General features: G+C 44.2%; 1 protein-coding gene across 1 annotated transcript; it reads right to left on the reverse strand.

Moving 5' to 3' along the window:
* Nucleotides 1-676: 676 nt before the first annotated feature.
* On the reverse strand, nt 677-8,991 carry LOC140077778 (rho-related GTP-binding protein RhoG-like). The gene is made up of 2 exons (XM_072125241.1): nt 8,754-8,991; nt 677-5,190 (listed from the first exon to the last, which is right to left on the reverse strand). The coding sequence occupies exon 2, from the start codon at nt 5,171-5,173 to the stop codon at nt 4,598-4,600; it is 576 nt and encodes a 191-aa protein (XP_071981342.1). The 5' UTR covers nt 5,174-5,190; nt 8,754-8,991; the 3' UTR covers nt 677-4,597.
* Between the last annotated feature and the right edge of the window lie 1,914 nt (nt 8,992-10,905).

The raw sequence follows: 10,905 nt of genomic DNA on the forward strand, positions 1-10,905 counted from the left end.
CATTGAAACAAGTCATTCCACAACAAATGACTACCTTGGATTATGAGCAAATTTATCCACAGCTCTTATACATCAACATAAGATTTCCCCTAAGAAATAATTGCTTTAGGGAGTTTTGCATTATATTAATAACAATTCTTGATTTATATAGCGCCTACATATTAAGCAGCGCTGCACAAAGCATGCCAAACTGGTCCCTGTCCCCGTGGGGCTCACAATCTAAACAACTTACCAGTATGTTTTTGGAGTGTGGGAGGAAACCGGAGGACCCAGAGGAAACAAACTCTTTGCAGATGTTGACCTGGGTGGGACTCGAATCCAGTACTCCAGTGCTGCAAGGCAGAAGTGCTACCCACTCAGCCACCGTGCTACCAATATTATATTATTTAAAAAGTTTTTTTTTCACTTACTTAAACTTGAACAACTAATTACCAATTCAAACCACTTCACTGTAATACTATAACAAACAACACACTCATCTGCCGCCACACAGCCCTGCTACAACATACAGACATACACCTCATACCCAGTCCAAGCCACTGGAACCATCCCATGAATCACGTGACCTTCAATGATGTAAAAACCTTATTCATCTTTTCTGATGGTTCAATATGGCCATGGCTCAAGAAGACGGATGTGCGATACAAGGATGGGGAAAATAAAACAGAGAAAAAAAAACATTATCCAAAGTACCATTTATTATGAGTCCTTTAAATAAATATAAATGTTAATTGAATTTAACTAAAAGATATGCATCGAATTAGAAATTTAGTTCTTAGCACAAAAATATACATTCCTGATAGTTTGGCAGGCGTAAATAAGAAGAGATAAAACACTGAATGCGTCTTTCCATGGCCATAGAATAGTCCATTTATTAGAGCCGTTTCTCAGTGGCACACGTCTCACTTTATCAAGAACAAACATAAGACAGCCGCCATTGTATTGCAGGGAAAGCCATCAGATAGTTCTGCATTTGTGGTCTAAAGGAGGCTATACACCATAAAGGGTTTTTCAAGGATAGGTCACTAATATCAGACCAGTGGGGACTTCCATTTATGAGCCGATTCCAGCAGCAGAAGTCCAGATCCATTCTATGTTGATATTCCGGCTTTGTTGCTGGAATCAGTAGAGTTGTATCTGATGTAGCTGATGTATCCCTACTATTTTGATATCAACAACCAAATTCATGGAAAACCCATTAAAGGAAACCTTATATCAAAATAAAGCATGATAAACTGTGTTATCCATGGCCTCCTTTTTTCTAAAATCCATGAGTTATGAATATAAGAAGATTACCACAGTCTCAGTGCCTGGATCTATGAGCAAGTAGCAAGTGTCCCTGGTTTATTGTGCTGGATTTTGATGGTAGATTTCCTTTAAATCCAAGTATCAGACTTCCACCAATCTGATATTGATGAGATATCCTCAGAATATCACTATCCTGGAAACCCCAGGATCTGGACTCCAGCAAGCCTCTATAAGCTCTGGTCACCAGCAGAAATATGGAAAGGATTCGGCAATTGAATTTAAGCTTGTTTGATCTTTATATTCTAAGGGCATATAAGCCACCACTGGACGTGTCACATGCACACTCGAGACAGTCTGCAGGTATACAAGTCATCAACAAAAGAAATGTATAGCCAACTTTAGATATGGTAAGAAAACAGTTGCGGTCTTTACATGAGTCCAAACCAAAATCCGATACAGTATCCTGGACCATGTAGTTCTACAGTATCTGAAGTGTCACAAGTTTCTTAGTTTGAGAAATACCATGGTTTTGGGGCTGATGAACATCTGTTCAGTCCAAACAACAGCTTGAACCATAGGTTCTTTGGTAATGAAAACAGATGACATTATCAAGTACCATTATTACACAGTATAAATGAACTTACAGAATACAGAATCTTTGTAAAATATATAAAAATGTCACAGCTGCTTCCACTGCTGCATCTATTCAGTTATAAAAAGTAACCCATGTACACGAAGCGAGGCACTGGTGTGAGAGGCAGAGGGCACCCATAGCTGGAGAGGGCTGCCCTCCTACATCATGGCTTTACATTATTGCTGATGGCCTCCCCCATTATGCCACTTCAGTTATAGTATTGCTGTGCAGTCTGAGCATGACTTAAAGAAAATCCATCTGAATGGAAGAAAAGCATTTTTTCATCAATTTAATGAAACCTTTTATAATAAAGAGAAATTCCACATTAAGGTGTCATCCTACGTAATCAAAAATCGTCACAGAGCTAGGACCCTTACCCACAAGGCCAAGAAGGCTGAGCCAGTCATTGCAGATTGTCCCTGTACAGGACGGCATGGATAATGAATAGAAAGATGGTGGTCCGCCGATCTCCTCCCTGCTGCTAGGCTAAATGGAGAGGGTGCAATGTACGCCCACCATTCTCCATTCAACTTTACAGGAGCACCACTAAGAGCAGACTCTCAGCGCTCCCAAAGAGCTAAATGGAGAGATGTTCAGGAGATAGATGCAGGTCCAAAAAGCTCCTATGTGGACTCATATCCCTTTAAGAGCTATAACAATATCTAAATGTTAAAGCTGCTTCTTTTAAAAATTATATAATTTCAAATATTTCCTAGCCAAGACTTGTGAGATGTCCTTGTTAACCATCTCCTGACTGTATAGGAACAGATGAAGGAGGGCAGAAAAGGGTAACAACGTGCGGCTCCTGCTATGGGGCGGCGGCCCTTTGTGGAATCATCATCCACAGTTGGGCATAAAACAAATAATGGATCCAGTCTACTAAAGTAAAAGCACTGCTTCTGTGTCCCCGTGAAGGGGATGCTCCTCCACTGTGACTTAGTGGGAAACATTTGGACTTGAATGTAAAATTTACAAAATATTTGATGGAAACAGACAAAGAGCAATCTGATCGGCACACCATAGGAGGTCATGCAGGTGACATACAAACTCGGCTCAAGCATCCTACTTGTGCAAGAACCCAGACTCGCAGGATCGGTCAGCCATCACAGCAGAAATCCCTTCCTTCCAGTGGACTACTGTCCTGCACTGTAATTACAGGAGAGTATATCAGCAGGAGGAACAACTCCTGGTATTACGGATGACTATAATGCCGCAAAACCGGGATCATGCAGCGTGTTTAGGGCAGGAAATACAGCAGATGCATCTCTGGATGATGATACAATGACCATGAATAAAGGCAGAGATTAGTTATTCCTGAAGGTAGACCAATGCCAAGTATTTAAAGGGTTCTAGCAGGGATCATTGCAAGTTAGGTCCTTTCCACAGGATAGGTGTCCCCCACGCTGTACCCGATATGCCCAAGGCAGCCGGTTGCAGACCAATCTGTCCACCTCTATGGAGCAGACGGAGATGCACCAAACTCCTCTTTGTCAGCCCCATAGAAATGATTGGAGCGCCCAGGACATACCGTAGACAGGATCTAACTTGCTACTACCAGAGAACCCATTTAAAGGGTTTGTTCCGCGTTTTATACATATCCCCTATTCACAGCTGGAACAGTCACAGGAATAAAAGTATTTGAATGCAGTGGTAGGTGAGCGTGTTCGTCTCCATATCTGCTTCCCCCTCAGCAGTCCCATAGAGACTAATTGCGTGGCAGTACGCACGCTCAACTGCGACTGTGGGTTCATATAGGGGAAGAAAACCCATATTTTCTGGTAGGTGAGGGTCCATATAGTCTATCCTACACCAATGTGGAAAGGCGATGTTTAAAACAATTTTAAGGAACCTATCACTAGCAACAGTGATAACAGAGCCAGAGACCAGCAGGTTAAGCATCTGATGTAGTTCAGCATATGCTGTCGAGTTTGTATTTTCTCAAGGACACATTCACAGCAGCTGACCTACGCTATCACCTAGCTCCTGCTTACTTAACCTGTACAGCCGGGGTCATACACACGTAGTCCCTTGTCACCTATATTGTACATGCTTTTCTTTTTGATGATAGATTCCCTTTAAACCATTTCCATAGGGAGCTCTATTTCATACCTATTACAAAGCCCTGAGTTGTGGTAAGGAAGAGTCGTCTATCCTGTGCTATACAACATTTCAGAACTCATAGTAAAAAGCCTTCCTTATGGTATAGGAAGGTTACAGTGTTTAGCAGAATTCAGTGGGATGTGCATAATAGAGAGGAATACAGTCTGGAAGTCCAAACGCCTTACAGTCCCATGGATGGCGGCCTTGCTTGTCCATAAAGTAGAGAATGTCTGAAAATATAATTGCACAGTGAAGCTTTAATAGTGGCAAAGTAAGATGAGTAGTAAAAAATAGGTTTCTCGTTGAAAAAGCAGAATTTCATCTGTGTTGGCAATATTACGTGTGAAGGGAAAAAACATGACAGTCCAAAGTGCACGGCTGGCATGTGTAAGCGCTCGGAGAGAATTCCAGTCCCAAGTACATGGTGACATATCACATGGCTCTGCACATCCTCATTCATTCTTGGGAAAGCTAGAAAGCGCAGTCAATTTACTCCACACAACTCACAGGATGAGCTGTTAGTGCAAGCCGAGGATAAAAGGGAGAGCGCCAAAGTTGTGTGCTAAAAACCGAGATTTATTGCAGAAACAGCATGTCGATGGTCAGCAGTAACCCCTATAGGAGGACACACTTCTTGGGATTCTTCTTTACCACAGGATTTAAGAACGCACGGACAGCTTCCGCAAACACCTCTCTGACCCCCTCCTGGTGCAGAGCAGAGCACTCCAGATACTTCACAGCACCGATCTGTCTAGCAAGAGATGAGCCCTGCTGAGTTGTGGTGGGGGCCATATTCTGCTCTTTCAACTTTTTTATAGTCTCTGCATCATTCCGAAGATCTCTTTTAGTACCCACGAGTAAAACTGGCACATTAGGACAGTGATGGGAAACCTCTGGGTGCCACTTGTGCCTCACATTGGCATAAGACGATGGACTGCCAATGGAGAAGCATATAATAAACACATTGGTCTGAGGGTAAGACAGGGTGCGCAGGCGGTCATATTCCTCCTGACCAGCAGTGTCCCATAGGTTAAGGCTGACTGTTCTGCCATCCACAGTCATCTGGGCACTGTAATTGTCAAATACCGTGGGGATATATTCTTCCGGGAAGGCATTGGTGGTGTAACTGATAAGAAGGCAAGTTTTTCCCACTGCTCCATCACCAACGACTACACACTTTATTGTCTGCATTCTTCATGTAGTCAAACCTGGTGACAAGAGGACAGAAATATAAGGTTCTAGTAAAAGAAAAACATATATAAGGGTTATACGTTCAAATGACGGATTAAAGGGAACCTGTCACCAGAATTTTAACTACTGAAGCTAGTGACAGGTTCCCATAGCAGCTATTTAACGAATTGCCAACCCTTTTCTGGCTGAAAAACGTTTGCAGCGGATTCACAGAAAAAGCAGTTTATAATCTTACCAGGCATGCATCGTGAGCGAGCAGCACGTCGGAAGGGGCATTTACCACTGTGCCGGTAAAGTCGCCTCTCCTGTCCTCACTACATCCTACTCCTCTAGTGATGTCATCCGGTTGCCCGGATGATTTTAATCGGCATCTTACTACTAGTTGCTACTCTAAGCAGTGAAGCCGTTTACATGTAGGGAGATGGCAGTGGCCGCAAACCATTCCACCGCTCATTGTGCACGACAAGAAAGCGACTAGCAGTGTGCAGGCGCTGAAGATCATATGGCCAGCTGGATGACGTCGCTGGAGGGGAGGAGTAGGATGTTGTGAGGACAGGAGAGGCAGCTTGACTCACACAGTGATATACGCTCCGTCTGACTCGCTGCACACTCATGATGCATGCCTGGTAAGATTATAAATGGATTATTTTTCTGTAGATCCAAACAAACATTTTTTAGCCAGAAAACAGTTGCCAGCGAGTTAAATGACTTATGGGAACCTGTTACTAGCTTAAATAGAAGCTGGGGACAGGTTCCCTTTAAGGCCATATCCCATGTATTTTTACCATGGACCACTACTGGTAATAAGATTCAGGGAATCAATCCCCCTGTTGGAATGAAGTGGCAAGTGAGCATACCATCATAGGGCTACCAAAACACAAGCGGAATACAGAACTCAGCCATGTCCATCATTCCTATAGGTTAATAGTAGTGCATATGTTCAGTGTTCCTGTGATCTGTGGTGGTCCCAGCAGTATGAGCCATTACAGATGCTCATCACCAATACAGTGGATTGCCTATATGTTTATATCCTGGAAAAAACCTTTTCCAGATGCAATATTGAGGCAACTTACGATGAGTAAACCATTCCATTAAGCGTTATATTAAAAATATATCCATGGGTCACCAATATCAAATTGCTAGGGGTACAACAGCCGGCACCTGTACAGTACATCCATGACCTGCAGAGGAGAAAGAAGTCATCTTGGTTCTCGTTTGAATGGAGCCAAGCTGCAGTTATTCAGGGCATGGAGTGAGACCTATGGCATGGGTACCAGTGGTGGCACTCGGAGCTCTATCAGAGGGCAACAGACAGGCCTCCTCCTGAAGCTCGATGCGATGTGCGTTTTCTCTGCTTGGGGTTATTAAAATATTACAGCCCAAAAAATAACATCAATTACAATGGTAATGGTTACATCCTTAGTAATGGTAACATAGAGACCTGGAACTGGTACCATAAAACTGCAGTGTGTGCACTAGGCCTAGTGCTGTGACATTGTAAAGGACATGCAGCACCGAGAAATTACCTGTCAGAACCTTTGTACAAAAGAGGTCACCAGACTATCAAGATGTTACCTTAGGGGTGATGGGGGAGCGCTGATCGCATGCCCCGGGCCGTCTTCTATACCGAAATATGCAGTTATAAAGTTTATGCTAATGAGCCAGAGGCACTCACCGTTCAGCTAGCTGAGCGCCTCCTGGCTCCGTCGGAACATGCTCCGAAGGAAAGCGCTGCAGGCAGACGGTGACGTCACATGGCTGTCTGCTAATCTCATGCATGCGCAGGATCTTCCTTGCGGAGCAGCACTTCTCTCCCACCGGCTAAGCAAGGAACGTAGCGTACCTGCAGGGTAGGAGACAGCCACGTGACGTCACCGGTTGTTGGAAGTGCTTTCCACCGAAGCCGAGGAGATAGATATATATATATATACACAACATTTGAAAAGTCCAGCAGCACCAAGATTGCCAAGTAATTTTGTGGGTGCAAACCCCAATATACTGGTCTTGACACACCAGACAAATATATCCAAGAAAAAAATGAGACTACACTCCAAGGTAAAATGTGAAAAAAACGGATGGGAGCTTTATTAGCCCAAGTGCAACGTTTCAGATCCTGTTCAGGATCCTTTTTCAAAAAGGATCCTGAACAGGGTCTGAAACGTTGCACTTGGGCTAATAAAGCTCCCATCCGTTTTTTTCACATTTTACCTTGGAGTGCAGTCTCATTTTTTTCTTGGATATATATATATATATAAATAAATAGATATGCATAAATTATGTTTCGACGGAGCCAGAAGGTGCTCGGCTAGCTGAATGGTGAGCGCCTCCAGTTCATTTACATAAACTATGTAACTGGATATTTCGGTATAGAAGACAGCCCAGAGCATTCCAGCAGCAGTCCCCCGTCACCCCTAAGGTAGCAAGCATATGTTTCGGGACATACTACCACCCCTAAATGAGGTGGTAGATGTCCGCTAAGCGGATAGCTTCCATTTGGAGGGTTATTAGACTTGTGGTGGGGCTTGCAGACATATTGCTTGTTACTTCTCAACTTCTGATTATAACCCTCTTTCCCAGGACAAAAAAAACACTTGGTAATCAGTAAGGCTCTGGCTGCTTAAACCCTCCAATTTAGGAGGGGACTCAAGACCCATGTGAATAATGCTGCAGGTAGACACAAGGCTATAATCTGTGGTTTTCCCAAAGAGTGGATGGAGCAGTGGTGTAAACTCTGCCACTCCTGAGCAGGGAGGATGGCACAAGTCACATCCCCAATAATGAGCAAGTTACCCTTTATTCTTTGAATCAGGGAAAACTTCAACACTTGACTCGTTTAATCATCATGTTGTTCCTGTCCACAATACTTAGTCACCAGCTTCTAAGTGACAACCAAAAATGACTAAACAGCAGCATATCGGGAAAAAAAAAAAGAATTGGCTTCTGCTCTGATCCGTTCATTACTAAAAATGATACATAGGTTTATTTGTATTTTCTAGAGCCCCAGGCATCTCCGGTACAACAACAGCAGGAGGATGAGGTATCCGATTTTATATTACTGGGGATCGCCATTGGGAGTACAACAAACCAACAGAAACAATTGGCAGATGAAAAGGAAACCCAGGAAAATGGAAATAAAATGTTTATCAGAGGGGCCAAGTAGAAAGTATGGGACCCATTCACACTGAGCCCAGCGCGCCCATACACAACAATCATCTAGGGTGCTGAGCGCTCCCGTACTCCCAATGTTACAGGACATTAGAGGTCAGGAGAGCTGTAGTATGCAGCCTTCCCAGGCTGAACACTGCTATATGAATGGGGCTTCCCTTTGTCAGCTGTGATCTATTTACTGTATATATGCATCTACATGTTAGTGTTATACAGATATACATATATGAGTATACAGTATATACAGCATATACTATACATCCATACAGTATATCTGTATACGCCTGTAGGATGAGGGGCTGGGGGCCGGTAGGTGACCCCGGGAAGTTACCTGACACACATCCCCTGTGAGCAGCTAGTCCGCCCCTCAGACCCTCCCCCTGGCACTGGCTGCCCCTTATTAACCCGCACTCACCCCCGGAGCCTCTACTGATCCCCCACACGGCGCTCCGCCTCTCTGTGCAGTGTCTGATCGCAGCAGAACCGCACCCAGCCCGGGGCCTCTGACTCCCGGGTACTTCCTGGTCTCCCTCGCACCCGCTCCACTTCCTGTACCGGCCCTGGGCGGCTACCAGAACCCTACATCCGGGACCTTCCATGGTGGCACACCCGCCGCAGTGCATGTAGGGTAATGTAGTTCTCCGCGGATCCAAATGCATGCTGGGAGTGGCGTCATAATAGAGGATAACCATGAATCACCCGCTAGTCGGCGCTGTGCCCTCACTGCTAGGTAGGCTGCAGGCCAGTGCTGCAGAGGAGGGCGCCGCACAAAACCTGCCTCACACTAAGGGGGTCATTTATCTTACCATTTTCTCTTTTTTTCCAATTATTTTGGCACATTTTATATATTTGCGCCTAAATTTGCGACTTGTTGCGCCTGGGTGCTTAAAAAGTTGTAAATAAACTCCAGTCCTGACCAGCAGTGGCAGAACAGTTTGAGACTTTTCTGCAAATTTTTAACAAAAAGTTTAAAAAAACTCTACAAGACATGACACAGACACAGAAAAGACATGGACAAATGTCGTGACTAAAGATAAATGACCCTTAGAAGTAAAAACTGTCTTTATATTTAGTGTAACATGGTCCTTGTCCACTATTCACACCAGACGACAATGTTAACATCAAATGAGGCCCTCTATGTTGGCATTTTTCAAATGTGGTTTATTACAAAGCTGCGCTGTTCTACCATCCATAAGGAAATATTCCATACATTATTAACAAAGAAGTAGAAAGGACTTGAAGGCACTAACTATTCTTTATTAAACTATTTACGCTTTATTTAGTTACATATACTAACATATACATAGAAAAAACATAAGGGAGGGAGTCAGATACGCTGGAAACCCATTGAGACTGCCTCACACACAATACCACCTTCATGCAACTCTGCAGCAAACCGTGATAAAAAAATGACATTAAAATATGTACAAATCCAGATACTTATATAAAGAAAATGTATTTTCCTAAAACAGTAAGATGTGAGGAGATCACACATACCCCACACATGTATATTCACCAAAATATGTAGCAAAGGGAACATAAAATCCACAGAGGACAATACAATTTTTGCAGAAAATTGCACTGAACTTCACACAGATCTATCACTGTATGTTCCCTTACACAATGGTAACTCAAATAAATAACTATATATCGATAAACCAAGCAATGAGATAATAAAAGTCACTTCTAGATGCGTGCCATTGTACTGGCTGCATAATAATGTCATTATAAATTTAGGTTATTATATTATAGGTTTTATTATGTTTTGATAGATTTTCAAAAATTAAAAGAAATGCTCCATCAAAATTAAAGAGGACCTGTCACTCAAATTTTCGGCACTAGGAGCTGCTTACTAAAGTAAGCAGCTCCTAGTGCTTGATCAAACGCCGGCAAGCGTCTGACGTCATGGTCTGTGTGACGCCGGCCCGTACGGAGCTGTCCCCGCGGCCGGACTGAATCAAGCAGGGGCGCAGCGTCTGGGCGTCGGAAAGGTGAGTTTCATGTGTTTTTATTTTTATGTACTGAGCTGGCTGTATACCGGGGGCTGCTGTATAGAGGGGTGACCGACTGGCTGTATACACTGGGGCAGGGGCTGGCAGCTGTATACACTGGGGCAGGGGCTGGCAGCTGTATACACTGGGGCAGGGGCTGGCAGCTGTATACACTGGGGCAGGGGCTGGCAGCTATATACACTGGGGCAGGGGCTGGCAGCTGTATACACTGGGGCAGGCGCTGTCTGGCTGTATACACTGGGGCAGGGGCTGGCAGCTATATACACTGGGGCAGGGGCTGGCAGGCTATATACATCTGGGCAGGGGCTGTCTGGCTATATACATCTGGGCAGGGGCTGTCTGGCTATATAAATCTGGGCAGGGGCTGTCTGGCTATATACATCTGGGCAGGGGCTGGCAGGCTATATACATCTGGGCAGGGGCTGGCAGCTATATACATCTGGGCAGGGGCTGTCTGGCTATATAAATCTGGGCAGGGGCTGTCTGGCTATATACATCTGGGCAGGGGCTGGCAGGCTATATACATCTGGGCAGGGGCTGTCTAGCTATATACAT

Source organism: Engystomops pustulosus, chromosome 9 (assembly GCF_040894005.1).
Source record: "Engystomops pustulosus chromosome 9, aEngPut4.maternal, whole genome shotgun sequence".
NCBI lineage: Eukaryota > Metazoa > Chordata > Amphibia > Anura > Leptodactylidae > Engystomops > Engystomops pustulosus.

Bases quoted from the DNA above. Each gene is read 5' to 3' on its own strand.
- LOC140077778 (XM_072125241.1), bottom strand. From the start codon at position 5,173: ATGCAGACAATAAAGTGTGTAGTCGTTGGTGATGGAGCAGTGGGAAAA.